At 38.7% G+C, this 16,993-nt stretch overlaps 1 protein-coding gene across 3 annotated transcripts in view; it reads left to right on the forward strand.

Annotated features, from left to right (window-relative positions):
* The first annotated feature begins 485 nt into the window (after positions 1–485).
* The window catches only part of FCRL5 (Fc receptor like 5), a 64,044-nt gene continuing 47,536 nt past the window's right edge, over positions 486–16,993 (forward strand). For all 3 annotated transcript variants that reach the window (XM_027529392.1, XM_027529370.1, XM_027529381.1), the window contains exon 1: positions 486–617. In XM_027529392.1, the coding sequence (XP_027385193.1) occupies positions 587–617 (31 nt within the window). In that variant the 5' untranslated portion in view covers positions 486–586. The remainder of the gene's footprint in view (positions 618–16,993) is intronic.

Consider the following 16,993-nt stretch of genomic DNA (forward strand, 5'->3'; position numbering starts at 1 on the left):
CAAGCTTATCTCATTGTTAATGTCTTCATGGTGTGTCATTATTTAGATGTATCAGAATATTCTTAAGCAGTCCTATGTTTATTCTGGAGAAGGAAATGGCAACCCACTCCAGTATTCTTGCCTGGAGAATCCCAGGGACAGAGGAGCCTTGTAGGCTACAGTCCTTGGGGCCACAAGAGTCGGACACAACTTAGTGACTAAACCACCACCATGTTTATTCAGTCCTATAATATTTCTTCCAGTGTTCAGCTATTATGAATGATGTCATAATAAACATTATTTTAGAGCTATCTTCCATGCTTTCCTTAAGCGATTTTTCCAGCAATAGAAACGTGGTGTCAAAAACCCTAACATTTATTTTTATCACTTTGATCACAGGGCAAGAAACTTTGATTAGTAGTTAAAAATGGGAACTCCCACTTCCTTTTTTCTAGTTTACTAATGCATCCTCCTCTTTGAAAAAGCTATTTCACAGATGCCTATCTTCGGGCTAGGGTGATAGTGTACAACTTTGAGATCAACGACAAAAGCGCTATTCCTGAGAAAGCTTCTCTTTTGGCCTCTGCCTTGGGCAGACCAAGTCTTCATGCTGCTGTGGGTATCACTGCTGATCTTGGGTAAGTAGAAAAGCTCAACATGAGCCCTGGGTGGGGTTAGGACAGCATCTCTCTACCACAGACCTGGCTTTTTCGGGGGGCTCAGCCCCTTCTCAAAGATTCTTTCCTGACTCGAGAGATTATGTTCTCTGACTTCACCGTATAGCTCAGAGATTCTTACTTTGAGGCTGCAAGAGTGGTCAGAGCCTCAACTTTACAAAAAAAGGAAACCACAGTGACCACAGCACTAAGGGATTATTCATTTTTTTCTACAAAAAATACTACATCATGAAGTACAGCAAGAGTGTTCTGTTTGCTTGTTCATATGGTCTCATTCAGAGAAGACCTTACCTTTCTGTCTGTAAAGGAGGTGTGTTTATTCCTTATGTGACAATCCAAGGCTGTGGTGCTGGACATGAGAGGACAAGTTTTCTAAGACAAAAGATGTCTCCTTCTTTTGCACACAAATGCAAATGATATCAGTGATTGGCAGTTTAAGAGCACAAAGAAAGGGAGATGAAGACAGGGACTCACAGGGGGAAGTGAGCAAGGCAGGGGAAAAACCTAAGATGCTTGATATTTTTCTTTTCCCCTTCAGGTTTATTGAAGCATAATTGACAAATTAAAATTTTATGTATTTAAGATGTGTAAGATGTCTTGATACACATATATTATGCAATAATTACCACAATCAACTAGTTAGCATCCCTCTCACTTCACATAGTCACCTTGTGTGTGTGGTAAGAACACTCAGGATCAATTCTCTTAGCAAATTTCAACTTAACGTTATTATTAACTAGTCACCATACTCTACATTAGATCTCCAGTACTGCTTCATCTTACAACTGAAAGTTTGTTCCTTTGACCAACATGTCCTCAGTTCTCCTACAGCGTACTCACTGCTGGCAAACACCATTTTAGTCTCTGCTTTTGTGAGTTCAACTTTTTCAGATTGAACATGTAAGTGAGATCATGTAGTATTTGTCTTTCTCTGTCTGGCTTATTTCACTTAGCATAATGTCCTCCAGGTTTATCCATGTTGTTGCAATGTCAGGATTTCTTTCTTTCTTTAAAAGTTGAATAATATTCCATTGCATATATGTGTGTGTGTGTATACACATGCTACCTTTTATTTATCCATTAAACAAAAGACAGACACTTAGCTTGTTTCAATATTCTAGCTACTGTGAGTAATGTTGTAATGAATATGGGAGTGCAGGAATCTCATTGATATACTAATTTCATTTCCTTCAGATATATACCCAGAAGTGGGATTACTGGATCATATGATAATTTTACTTTTAATTTTTAAGGAACTTCCAGACTATTTCTGCATTATGACTGTGTGAATTATATTCTTGCCAACAATGTATAAGGTTCCTTTATCAACGCTTGTTATCTTTTGTCTATTTGATAATAGCCAATCTAATTAGTGTGAGGTGTTATCTCCTGGTTTTGATTTGTGTTTCTTTAATGTTTGAGTGGGGAAGGAAATGGCAACCCACTCCATGTTCTTGCCTAGAGAATCCCAGGGACAGAGGAGCCTGGTAGGCTGCCGTCTATGGGGTCGTGCAGAGTCAGACACGACTGAAGCGACGCAGCAGCAGCAATGTTTGAGCATCTTTTTATAAACTTTTGGAGATTTGTACATCTTGTATTGAGAATATCTATTCATATTCTTAACTATTTTTTAATCAGGTTATTTGTATTTTGCTGTTTATTTGTTAAAGTTCCTTAGACATTTTAACCCCTTATTGGATAGATGGTTTTCTTTTATTTTCTCCCATTTCATAGGTTACAATATTGTTGATTATTTCCTTTGTTTGCAAAATTTTTATTTTTGATGCACTCCCATTTGTTTTAGTTCTTGTTATTGTTGCCTATGCTTTTGGGGTCATATCCAAAACTCACGTACTAGGTCAATGCCAAGAAGCTTTCTCCATGTGTTCCCTTTTAGCAGTTTTACAGTTTCAGGTCATACATTTAAGTCATCTATTTCAAATTGATTTTTGTACATGATGAGATACAAGAATCCAATTTTATTTGTTTTCATGTGGAAATTCAGTTTTCACAGAGTGATTTATGGAAGGAACTCTTCTTTCCCCTTTGTGTGTTTTTGGTACAGATTTTGAAGATCAGTTCAGTTCAGTTCAGCTGCTCAGTTGCGTCTGACTTTTTGCCCATGAACCTCAGCACACCAGGCCTCCCTGTCCATCATCAACTCCCAGAGTTCACCCAAACTCATGTCCGTTGAGTCGGTGATGCTATCCAACCATCTCATCTATTCTTTGGATCTCTGAATTCAGATGCTTATATCTGAGGGTGGTGTTATCTGCATATCTGAGGTTGTTTATATTTCTCCTGGCAATCTTGATTCCAACTAGTGCTTTCTCCAGCCCAGTTTCTCATGATGTACTCTGCATATAAGTTAAATAATCAGGTTGACAGTATACAGCCTTGACGTACTCCTTTTCCTATTTAGAACTAGTCTGTTGGTCCATGTCCAGTTCTAACTGTTGCTTCCTGATCTGCATACAGGTTTCTCAAGAGGCAGGTCAGGTGGTCTGGTATTCCCATCTCTTTCAGAATTTTCCACAGTTAATTTTGAAGATCAGTTGACTATAAAAGTGTGCATTCATTTCTAGGCTCTCTGTTCTGATCCATTGATCTATATGTCTATTTTTATTTTAGTTTAGATTGTTTTTTATTGGAAAATAATTTTTCTACAATACTGTGTTCAGTTCAGTTCAGTCGTTCAGTCATGTCCGACTCTTTGTGACCCCATGAACTGCAGCACGCCAGCCCTCCCTGTCCATCACCAACTCCCGGAGTTCACTCAAACTCACGTCCATCGAGTCAGTGATGCCATTCAGCCATCTCATCCTATGTCGTCCCCTTGTCCTCCTGCCCCCAATCCCTCCCAGCATCAGGGTCTTTTCCAATGAGTCAACTCTTCACATGAGGTGGCCAAAGTATTGGAGTTTCAGCTTTAGCATCATTCCTTCCAAAGAACACCCAGGACTTATCTCCTTTAGAATGGACTGGTTGGATCTCCTTGTAGTCCAAGGGACTCTCAAGAGTCTTCTCCAACACCACAGTTCAAAAGCATCAATTCTTCGGCACTCAGCCTTCTTCACAGTCTAACTCTCACATCCATACATGACCACTGGAAAAACCATAGCCTTGACTAGATGGACCTTTGTTGGCAAAGTAATGTCTCTGCTTTTGAATATGTTATCTAGGTTGGTCATAACTTTCCTTCCAAGGAGTAGGCATCTTTTAATTTCATGGCTGCAATCACCATCTGCAGTGATTTTGAAGCCCCAAAAAATAAAGTCTGACACTGGTTCCACTGTTCCCCCATCTATTTCCCATGAAGTGATGGGACCAGATGCCATTTTAGTTTTCTGAACGTTAAGCTTTAAGCCAACTTTTTCACTTTCCACTTTCACTTTCATCAAGAAGATTTTTAGTTCTTCTTCACTTTCTGCCATAAGGGTGGTGTCATCTGCATATCTGAGGTTACTGATATTTTTTCGGGCAATCTGGATTCCAGCTTGTGCTTCTTTGAGCCCAGCGTTTCTCATGATGTACTCTGCATAGAAGTTAAATAAGCAGGGTGACAATATATAGCTTTGACGTACTCCTTTTCCTATTTGGAACCAGTCTGTTGTTCCATGTCCAGTTCTAACTGTTGCTTCCTGACCTGCATATAAGTTTCTCAAGAGGCAGGTCAGGTGGTCTGGTATTCCCATCTCTTGAAGAATTTTCCACAGTTTCTTGTGATCAACATAGTCAAAGGCTTTGGCATAGTCAATAAAGCAGAAATAGATGTTTTTATGAAACTCTCTTGCTTTTTCAATTATCCAGTGGATGTTGGCAATTTGATCTCTGGTTCCTCTGCCTTTTCTAAAACCAGCTTGAACATCAGGAAGTCCACGGTTCATGTATTGTTGAAGACTGGCTTGGAGAATTTTGAGCATTACTTTACTAGCGTGTTTGATTAGTGCAATTGTGCAGTAGTTTGAGCCTTCTTTGGCATTGCCTTTCTTTGGGATTGGAATGAAAACTGACTTTTTCCAGTCCTGTGGCCAAGGCTGAGTTTTCCAAATTTGTTGGCATATTGAGTGCAGCACTTTCACAGCATCATCTTTCAGGATTTGAAATAGCTCAACTGGAATTCCATCACCTCCACTAGCTTTGTTTGTAGCAATGCTTTCTAAGGCCCACTTGACTTCACATTCCAGGATGTCTGGCTCTAGGTCAGTGATCACACCATCGTGATTATCTAGGTCATGAAGATCTTTTTTGTACAGTCCTTCTGTGTATTCTTTTTGTACAGTTCTTCTGTGTATTCTTGCAATGTTGTGTTGGCCTCTGCCATATATCAACATGAATAGTTTTGATTATTACCACAGCTTTGTAATAGTTAGAAGTCAGAAATTGTATTTTCCAGTTTTGTTCTTCTGGCTCAAGATAGTTTTGACTTTTGGAGGGTCCTTTGTATCTGAAAAATCTATTCAGATTTTTTCTTTGTGATTGCTATGGGACCTATATAAAATATAAGAATTTAAATTAATAAATTTATTTAAATCAAGTATTAAAACTCTATCCTTTAATTATCCCCCATTTTATTATAGATATCACAATTTACATACTTTTACATTGTGTATACATTAACAATTTATTGTAGCTATAGTTAATTTTTAGCACTTTTGTCTTTTTAAACTTTTTGCTAGAGTTAAAAGTGTTTTACATACCACTATATAGGATTTTATGAATGTTTATTTCCCCTCAAACTTCATATATTAAAATTTTGACACTGAAAGTGATAGTATTAGGAGATGGAGGGGCCTTTGGGAGATGAGTATGTCATGAGGAGACAACCATCATAAAACAGATTAGTGCCCTTATAAAAGAGGTCAAAGAGAGTCCTGTTATGCTTCTTCCATGTGAGATTATAGTGAGAAAGTGGCTGTCTATGATGAAGTGGACTGTGCCAGAGAGAGTCAGCCAGAGTTACTAATCTCCAGAACTTTGAGAAATAAATTTGTGTTGTTTATAGGTTACCCAGTACAGCACTTTTGTCATAACAAATTGTATAGACTAAGACACAGTATTTAACATATTCTGAATTTGATTATACTCAGTTCAGTTCAGTTCAGTTCAGTTGCTCAGTCGTGTCCAACTCTTTGCGACCCCATGAATTGCAGCACACCAGGCCTCCCTGTCCATCACCAACTCCCGGAGTTCACTCAAACTCACCTCCTCTTCCTCAATTCATGATGGAGGTATATCCTAATAAACTCATTATAAGTAGAAAATATCATAAGTCTAAAATGCATTTAATACACTCAGCCTATCAAATATTATAGCCTAACCTAGACTGCTTTAAACATGCTCAGGACACTACCTTAGCTGATAGTTGGGTAAAATCAGCTAACACAAAGCCTATTTTATAATAGAATGTTGAATAATTCATGTAATTTACTGAATACTGCACTGAAAGTGAAAAATACAATAACTGCATAGATACAGAATTGTTGTAAGTGTGTCTGTTGTTTATCCCTGTGACTATGTGGCTGACTGGGAGCACTGGCACACTGCTGCTGTCCAGCATCGCAAGAGAGTAACATACTGTGTGTTGCTGGCCCAAGAAAAGATCAAAATTCAAAGTCTGGCTTCTACCAAATGCATATTGCTTTTGCACCATCACAAAGTTGAAAAATCATAGGTCAAACCATCTGAATATTCACCTTTACTAGTGAGTTTTACAATTTCATGTGTTTTCAAGTTGCTGTTGCTGCTGCTAAGTCACTTCAGTTGTGTCCGACTCTGTGCGACCCCCTAGATGGCAGCCCACCAGACTCCCCCATCCCTGGGATTCTCCAGGCAAGAGTACTGGAGTGGGGTGCCATTGCCTTCTCCAAGATCATAATCTGCATATCCATAATTCAATACACTAACTCTGTCTTCTCAAAACGTAGGGATCAAGCTTCATTAAAATAATGCTGGATCATTACTCACATTCTCCACCAAAAAACAAACAAAAAACTGATAAAGCTGGTACTCATTATAACAAAGTCCTGAAGAAATATGTCCAGTACCCAGAGTATCTGCATTATATTGCCTAAAATATCCAGTTTATAACAGAAATATTAGGCATGCATAGAAATAGGAGTTGGAACTGTATAGTGGGGATAAAGGGCATTTGAAAAATGACCAGTAAAATTACCCTAGTAAAATTAGGTGATATCTCAGCAAAAAAATGGGGAGGCCAAAAGGCAGAGGGAAACATTCAAGGTGTGCTAAGAAAAAAACCTATCAACCAAGAAGTCCATCTTGACCAAAACTACCTTCTGAAAGATAGAGACAAAACAAAGATGCTCTCAAATCAATAACAACTGAAAAAATATATTAATAGACAATTGCCTCACAGGAATTACAGGACGAGTTCTTTAGCTTGAATACCAGGGGTTCCAGAAAGTGGTTCATATTAATGTTAACAAAGAAAAACACCTGTATATTTAATGCCATAAGAATAAAAGGCAGAAGTAATACAATTTTCTTTCAATTGATGTGAAAGGAACTATGTAAAATAGTTCCTTTTTAAATATGTGTGTCATGTGTTAGTACACTACAATATATAGCAATGTGATACCCATGTTAGGACATTTGCCATTCAAAAGCACAAGTGTAAGAGTAAACTGTACTGAGCAAAGGAAATGACCACAGATGGTACACAAGTGTACCAAAATATTTGAGAGGATTATATCATTAATATAATCTGCATGACAATAATAAAAAAAGGGAAAAGAATAAAGCTTTATATGGATGCTTTCTTGTATCCCTGGAATTAAGCTATGATAATATGTAATCAATGCATATATTTTTAAAGAGGAACCTCTAAATTTTTTAAAAATATCTAATGGAGAAGCCATTTAGAAATGAAAGTACTAGAATATATTCATTTAATGAAAAATAAATTTATAAAGGACTAAGAGAAGGCAATGGCACCCCACTCCAGTACTCTTGCCTGGAAAATCCCATGGATGGAGGAGCCTGGGGGGCTGCAGTCCATGGGGTCACTAAGAGTCAGACACGACTGAGCGACTTCACTTTCTTTTTTCACTTTCATGCATTGGAGAAGGAAATGGCAACCCACTCCAGTGTTCTTGCCTGGAGAATCCCAGGGACGGGGGAGCCTGGTGGGCTACCGTCTATGGGGTCGCACAGAGTCGGATACTACTGAAGTAACTTAGCATAGCATAAGAATTAAAAGTGTTAGTTGCTCAGTCATGTCCAACTCTTTGCAACCCCATGGACAATAGCCTACCAGGCTCCTCTGTCCATGGGTTTCTCCAGGCAAGAATACTGGAGTGAGTAGCCATTCCCTTCTCCAGGGGATCTTCCCTACCCAGTGATTGAACCTGGGTTTACTGTATTGCAGGCAGATTCTTTACCTTCTGGAAGAGTTAAAAATTTAAGAGCTGTAAAACACAAAAGGCAAATGCCAGGTGTATTGCATCTATGTCAATAATACTAAGAGTGAATGAATGATATGGTCCAAACAGGAGGAAGAGAGTTTCACCTCATATGAAATAGACAAACCCTGATCTAAGTATGTACTATGTAGAAGAAGTAGACTGTATTTTTTATTATATTTTTAATTTAATTTTATTTATTTATTCATTTATTTTCAGCTGTGCTGTCTCTTTATTGCTGAGCATGGGCTTTTTTCTAGTTGGGATGCTTGGTCTTCTCATTTGCAGTGGCTTCTCCTGTTGTGGAGCACAGGCTCTAGAACACTGGCTCATTAGTTGCATAGCATGTCCTTAGTTGCCCTGAGGCATGTGGAATCTTCCTGGACCAGGGATCAAATCTGTGTCCTGTGCTCTGGCAGGCAGATTCTTAACCACCAGGCCACCAGGGAAGTCTAGAAAGCACACTTTAGATGAAAGATACTGAGTGAAAGTCCAACTGTGTGATAGATATACATGTGAATGACACCAACATGAAAAGAGGTTGTATAAACATTGTGCAAAATGCACTTGAAAACAAAAATTATTAATAGAGATATTGAGGGATATTATATGGTTCCCAAAGTCTCAAATGTTATGGCTTGCATCTGAAGTGAAACCTAAAAAAAAGGTGTAGCCTTTTTCATGCCTCTGTTAGCAAGTGAGAGAGACTGAAAATCAGTACCATGTCTATTGACCTTCACAGACGTTAAAGATGACTCACCAAACCTGATTTGAGGAGGAAAGGAAATAATAAAATTTAAAGTAGGGATGAATGAAATGGGGAGTGAAAAAATCATAGAGAAAAACCAGTGAAACCAAAAGTGAGTTTTATAGAAAAATTAACAAAATTGACAAATCTTAAGCAAGGTTGATCTAGGAAAAAGAGGGAATATTCAAATGTATACAGTCAGGAAGACTGAGGGATATTACTACAGACATTGCATAAATAGAAAAGGACTATGAAAGAATTCAGTGAACAAGTATATGCCAAAAGCTAAGACGACTTACATGAGACACATAATTTCCCTGAAGGAAACAAATTATTGAAACTATGAAACTAAAACAAAAATAAATAAACCATAAAACCCCAAATCAAAACAGAACTACAAAAAGTGAAGTGCTTGAGGGACTTCCCTGGTGGTTCAGTGGTTAAGAATCCCTGTTCCAGTGTAAGAGAGTTCCCTTTTCTCCACACCCTCTCCAGCATTTATTGCTTGTAGACTTTTGGATTGCAGCCATTCTGACTGGCGTGAAATGGTACCTCATAGTGGTTTTGATTTGCATTTCTGTGATAATGAGTGATGTTGAGCATCTTTTCATGTGTTTGTTAGCCATCTGTATGTCTTCTTTGGAGAAATGTCTATTTAGTTCTTTGGCCCATTTTTTGATTGGGTCATTTATTTTTCTGGAGTTGAGCTGTAGGAGTTGCTTGTATATTTTTGAGATTAGTTGTTTGTCTGTTGCTTCATTTGCTATTATTTTCTCCCATTCTGAAGGCTGTCTTTTCACCTTGCTAATAGTTTCCTTAGTTGTGCAGAAGCTTTTAAGTTTAATTAGGTCCCATTTGTTTATTTTTGCTTTTATTTCCAATATTCTGGGAGGTGGGTCATAGAGGATCCTGCTGTGATGTATGTCGGAGAGTGTTTTGCCTATGTTCTCCTCTAGGAGTTTTATAGTTTCTGATCTTATGTTTAGATCTTTAATCCATTTTGAGTTTATTTTTGTGTATGGTGTCAGAAAGTGTTCTAGTTTCATTCTTTTACAAGTGGTTGACCAGTTTTCCCAGCACCACTTGTTAAAGAGATTGTCTTTAATCCATTGTATATTCTTGCCTCCTTTGTCAAAGATAAGGTGTCCATATGTGCGTGGATTTATCTCTGGGCCTTCTATTTTGTTCCATTGATCTATATTTCTGTCTTTGTGCCAGTACCATACTGTCTTGATAACTGTGGCTTTGTAATAGAGCCTGAAGTCAGGTAGGTTGATTCCTCCAGTTCCATTCTTCTTTCTCAAGATAGCTTTGGCTATTCGAGGTTTTTTGTATTTCCATACAAATTGTGAAATTATTTGTTCTAGCTCTGTGAAGAATACCGTTGGTAGCTTGATAGGGATTGCATTGAATCTATAAATTGCTTTGGGTAGTATACTCATTTTCACTATATTGATTCTTCCAATCCATGAACATGGTATATTTCTCCATCTATTAGTGTCCTCTTTGATTTCTTTCACCAGTGTTTTATAGTTTTCTATATATAGGTCTTTATTTTCCTTAGGTAGATATATTCCTAAGTATTTTATTCTTTCCATTGCAATGGTGAATGGAATTGTTTCCTTAATTTCTCTTTCAATTTTCTCATTATTAGTGTATAGGAATGCAAGGGATTTCTGTGTGTTGATTTTATATCCTGCAACTTTACTATGGAGAACAGTGTGGAGATTCCTTAAAAAACTGGAAATAGAACTGCCTTATGATCCAGCAATCCCACTGCTGGGCATACACACTGAGGAAACCAGAAGGGAAAGAGACACGTGTACCCCAATGTTCATCGCAGCACTGTTTATAATAGCCAGGACATGGAAGCAACCTAGATGCCCATCAGCAGATGAATGGATAAGAAAGCTATGGTACATATACACAATGGAGTATTACTCAGCCATTAAAAAGAATACATTTGAATCAGTTCTAATGAGATGGATGAAACTGGAATCTATTATACAGAATGAAGTAAGCCAGAAAGAAAAACACCAATACAGTATACTAACGCATATATATGGAATTTAGAAAGATGGTAACAATAACCCTGTGTACGAGACAGCAAAAGAGACACCGATATATAGATCAGTCTTATGGACTCTGTGGGAGAGGGAGAGGGTGGGGAGATTTGGGAGAATAGCATTGAAACATGTATAATATCATGTATGAAACGAGTCGCCAGTCCAGGTTCGATGCACGGTACTGGATGCTTGGGGCTGGTGCACTGGGACGACCCAGAGGGAGGGTAGGGAAGGAAGGAGGGAGGAGGGAGGAGGGTTCAGGATGCGGAACGCGGGTATACCTGTGGCGGATTCATTTCTATATTTGGCAAAACTAATACAATATTGTAAAGTTTAAAAATAAAATAAAATTAAAAAAAAAAAAAAAAAAAGAATCCCTGTTCCAATGCAGGGGATAGGGCTTGGATCCCTGTTTGGGGAACTGTGATGCCAATGCCTCAGGGCAACCAAGCCTGTGCACCACAACTAACACCTGATGCAGCCAAATAAGTATAAAAATATATTTTTAAAAGGTGAAGTGTCTGAATTATTAAACCAGAAAACACCCATAAAATAAACCCAGACTGTACCTCTGAGTAGATAACGTCTATACAAAGTTCTTCAAAAGTTTTCAACAATATATATTACTGTTGTTCACAAAGTCTTCTCAAAGGAGACAATCAGTTCAGTTCAGTTCAGTCGCTCAGTCGTGTCCGACTCTTTGTGAACCCATGAATCGCAGCACGCCAGGCCTCCCTGTCCATCACCAACTCCCGGAGTTCACCCAGACTCACACCCATTGAGTCAGTGATGCCATCCAGCCATCTCAACCTCTGTTGTCCCCTTCTCCTCCTGCCCTCAATCCCTCCCAGCATCAGAGTCTTTTCCAATGAGTCAACTCTTCGCATGAGGTGGCCAAAGTACTGGAGTTTCAGCGTTAGCATCATTCCTTCCAAAGAAATCCCAGAGCTGATCTCCTTCAGAATGGACTCGTTGGATCTCCTTGCAGTCCAAGGGACTCTCAAGAGTCTTCTCCAACACCACAGTTCAAAGGCATCAATTCTTCGGCACTCAGCCTTCTTCACAGTCCAACTCTCATATCCATACATGACCACAGGAAAAACAATAGCCTTGACTAGATGGACCTTTGTTGGCAAAGTAATGTCTCTGCTTTTGAATATGCTATCTAGGTTATACTTCACACTTATTTTGTGAGACTGTTACTACTGTAATATGAAAAGTGAAAAGTTAACTACCAAAACAAACAAACAAAAACTCAACCCTCAGAAAACAAAAACTATACACCTGAGACTTTCCTGGTGGTCCCATGGCTAAGACTCTGAACTCCCAACGCAGGGGGCCTGGGTTCAATACCTGGTCAGGGAATGAGATCCCACATGCCACAACTAAGAGTCCACAAGCTGCAACTGAGGGTTCTTCTCAAATATGGGTTCTTCATGACCTTTGACCCTCTTTTTAACACTGTTAAAGGCTTCTCTCCAATGTGAGTCCTTTCATGGATTCAAAGAGACTTGCAGTTTCTGAATGGTTTCTCACAGTGTTTATATTGATAGGGTTTCTCTCTGGTGTGAAATCTTTCATGTGATTGAAAGCTTTTATGACTGCAAAAAGTTTTTTCACATTGTTTACATAGGATTTCTCTCCAGTGTGACTCCTTTCATGGAATCAAAGAGAAATGTGGTATCTGTATGCTTTCTCACAGTGTTTACATTGAGAAGACATGGGAAACAGCATTTTGTACCTAGGAAGCTCACGATATATAAGGATCTTTATTCTACAAGGACAATGTACAAGATATATCTATGCAGCAAGATCTCATGTAAACAATTGTTCAAGCAAAAGTTACCAATGATGGTAAAAGTGGATAGTAAGCTATATGCCAAGTCGTTGGTAATGACTTCATGAAACAGAGGGACAGTAAGAGCTGGAGGGGGCAGGGATGGAGTGCAGGAAAATGTAATAAAAAGGGACCTCATAGTTGGAAGCTGCATGGAATACTCCAGAAATGGGAAGACGTCCTAGTGTGGCACCAAAACAGAGGAGCAGAATAGGGTAATGGCCAGGAGCATATGCTTTGGAATCAAACAAGATGAGTTCAAATAAATGGGTTAAAAATTATATTCTGCCCCTCAGTTCAGTTCAGTTCAGTTCACTCAGTCGTGTCTGACTTTGTGATCCCGTGGACTGCAGCATGCCAGACCTCCCTGTCCATCACCACTTCCCCCGGTTTGCTCAAACTCATGTCCATTGAGTCAGTGATGCCATCCAACCATTTTATCCTCTGTTGTCCCCTTGTCTTCCTGACTTCAATCTTTTCCAGCATCAGGGTCTTTTCAAAAGTCAGTTCTTCTCATCAGGTGGCCAAACTATTGGAGTTTCACTTCAGCATCAGTCCTTCCAATGAATGTTCAGGATGGATTTCCTTTAGGAAGGACTGGTTGGATCTCCTTGCTGTCTAAAGGACTCTCAAGAATCTTCTCCAACACCACAGTTTAAAAGCATCAATTCTTCACTGCTCAGCTTTCTTTATGTCCAACTCTCACATCCATACATGACTACTGGGAAAATTATAGCTTTGACTAGATAGACCTTTGTTGGCAGAGTAATATCTCTGCTTTTTAATATGCTGTCGAAGTTGGTCATAACATTTATTCCAAGGAGCAAATGTCTTTTAATTTCATGGCTGCAATCACCATCTGCAGTGATTTTGGAGCCCTCAAAAATAAAGTCTTTCCCTGTTTCCCCATCTATTTGCCATGAAGTGATAGGACCAGATGCCATGATCTTAGTTTCCTGAATGTTGAGTTTTAAGCCAACTTTTTCACTCTCTTCTTTCACTTTCATCAAGAGGCTCTTTAGTTATACTTCACTTTCTGCCATAAGGGTAGTGTCATCTGCATATCTGAGGTTATTGATATTTCTCCTGGCAATCTTGATTCCAGCTTGTACTTTTTCCAGCCCAGTGTTTCTCATGACGTACTCTACATGTTAGTTAAATAAGCAGGGTGACAATATACAGCCTTGACGTACTCCTTTTCCAACTTGGAACCAGTCTGTTGTTCCATGTCCAGTTCTAACTGTTGCTTCCTGACCTGCATACAGGTTTCTCAGGAGGCAGGTCAGGTGGTCTGGTATTCCCATCTCTTTCAGAATTTTCCACAGTTTGTTGTGATCCACACAGTCAAAGGCTTTAGTATAGTCAATAAAGCAGCTATTTTTTCTGGAACTTTCTTGCTTTTTTGATGATCCAGCGGATGTTGGCAATTTGATCTCTGGTTCCTCTGCCTTTTCTAAATCCAGCTTGAACATCTGGAAGTTCACAGTTCGCATACTGTTTAAGCCTGGCTTGGAGAATTTTGAGCATCATTTTGCTAGAGTGTGAGATGAGTGCAATTGTGCGGTAGTTTGAACATTCTTTGGCATTGACTTTTTTGGGGATTGGAATGAAAACTGAGTTTTTCCAGTCCTGTGGCCACTGCTGAGTTTTCCAAATATGCTAGCATATAGAGTGCAGCACTTAGCAGCATCATCTTTTAGGATTTGAAATAGCTCAACTAGAATTCCATCACCTCCATTAGCTTTGTTCATAATGATGCTTCCTAAGGCCCACTTGACTTCACATTCCAGGGTGTGTGGCTCTAGGCGAGTGATCACCCCATTGTGATTACTGGGTTGTGATGATCTTTTTTGTATAGTTTTTCTGTGTATGCTTGCCACCTCTTCTTAATATCTTCTGCTTCCATTAGGTCCATACCATTTCTATCTTTTATTGTGCCCATCTTTGGATGAAATATTCCCTTGGTATCTCTAATTTTCTTGAAAATATCTATAGTCTTTCCCATTCTGTTGTTTTCTCTATTTCATTGCATTGATCACTGAGGAAGGCTTTCTTTTTTTTTTTTTAATTTTATTTTATTTTTAAACTTTACAATATTGTATTAGTTTTGCCAAATATTGAAATGAATCCACCACAGCTTTCTTATCTCTCCTTGCTATTCTTTGGAACTCTCCATTCAGATGGGTATATGCTTCCTTTTCTCCTTTGCCTTTCACTTCTCTTCTTTTCACAGACATTTGTAAAGCTTCCTCAGACAAACATTTTGCCTTTTTGCATTTCTCTTTCTTGGGGATGGTCTTGATCACTGCCTCCTGTACAATGTCATGAATCTCCATCCTTAGTTCTTCAAGCACTCTATCAGATCTAGTCCCTTGAGTCTATTTGTCACTTCCACTGTACAACTGTCAGGGGTTTGATTTAGGTTATACATGAATGGTCTAGTGGTTTTCCCTACTTTCTTCAATTAAAGGTTGAATTTGGCAATAAGGAGTTCACGATTTGAGCCATAGTTAGCTCCTGGTCTTATTTTTGCTGGCTGTATAGAGCTTCTCCATCTTTGGCTGCAAAGAATATAATCAATCTGATTTTAGTATTGACCATTTGGTGATGTCCATGTGTAGAGTCTTCTGCCCCTACCAGCTATCAAACACTTTTTAATCTGTAAAATGGGGATAATCATAGAATTTTCCTCATAGGGGTAGTGACAAAATTACATGAAATAACATAGGTGAATATCTACCATATAGAATACACTCAAAAAAGTATTTGTTGTTGTTGTTTGTCATTCAGTTGCTAAGTTGCATTCAACTCTTGTGACCCCATGGACAGTAGCACACCAGGCTCCTCTGTCCACTGTCTCCCACAGTTTGTTCAAACTCATATCCATGCTTTGACTATATGGACCTTTGTTGGCATAGTGACATCTCTGCTAGCCTAAACAGTTTCTTGTCTGTAAAATGAGGATGATCATCAAACTTTCCTCATATGGATAGTGAATAGATTACATGGAATGATATAGGTTGCATATCTACTATATAGAATACACTCAGAAAAACAATCACTACTTATAGAACAATACAAAATCCATGGTGTCAAGGTTTTCAGAAAATGGCAAATAATCCATTGTTCTGATTATAACACTTAGGTTTGGATTACTTCTCCATTAGCCCCATGTGGACAGAAATAATATCCCTTTTGCTCACTGCTGGATTTCCATTGCCTTGTCCAGTTCCTAGATATGGTTAGACAAATTCCACAAATTCCTGTTGAATGAATGACTCAAGTCTGTTCCTCATTGGAATGTGTAATTAATGTACAAACCTGTCAGTTTTGCCTTCTCTGCCTCTTGATTCCCCCTTTCTCAAACCTGTATCCTCTCAAACCAGAATTGAAAGAGAGACATGTACCCCAGTGTTAATTGCAGCACTGTTTACAATACCCAGGATATGGAGGCAACATAGATGCCCATCAGCAGATGGATGGATAAGAAGTTGTGGTCCATATACACAATGGAATATTACTCAGCTATAAAAAGGAACCCTTTAGAGTCAGTTTTAATGAAGTGGATGAAATTGGAGCTTATTATACAGAGTGAAGTAAGTCAGAAAGAGAAAGACAAATACTGTATTTTAATGCATATGTATGGAATTTAGAAAGACAGTACCAGCAATACTATGTGCAGGGCAACAAAGGAGGCACAGATGGAGAAGAAAGGAGAACAGATTTTTGGATTCAGTGGGAGAAGGTGAGGGTGGGATGATTTGAGAGAATAACACTGAAACATCTACATTACCATATGTAAAATAGATGACCAGTGCAAGTTCGATGCATGAAACAGGGTACCCAAAGGCAGTGCTCTGGGACAACCCAGAGGAATAGGGAAGGGAGGGAGGGGTTCAGGATGTAGGGACCACAGGTACCTGTGGCCAACTCATGTTGATATATGGCAAAAACCAGCAAAAACCATCACAATATTGTAAAGTAGTTATCCTTCAATTAAAATAATTTAAAAAACCCATATCCTCTCAAGGAGAGATACTTACTGATCTAGTACTTCTAATTAATTCATTGTTCAATAATCATTTATGAAACAGGTCTGATGAGTTAGGCACTGTTATAAATTCTGTGTGATGTATGGTGAAAATAAGAAGTCCCCGCTGTCATGCAGATTCTATTGTAGAGAAGGGAAAGTGAACAAACAAACAAGATGATTTCAGATAAATACTCTGAAGAAAATTAAGTATCATTATATCTTGCTCTGC

Source organism: Bos indicus x Bos taurus, chromosome 3 (assembly GCF_003369695.1).
Source record: "Bos indicus x Bos taurus breed Angus x Brahman F1 hybrid chromosome 3, Bos_hybrid_MaternalHap_v2.0, whole genome shotgun sequence".
NCBI lineage: Eukaryota > Metazoa > Chordata > Mammalia > Artiodactyla > Bovidae > Bos > Bos indicus x Bos taurus.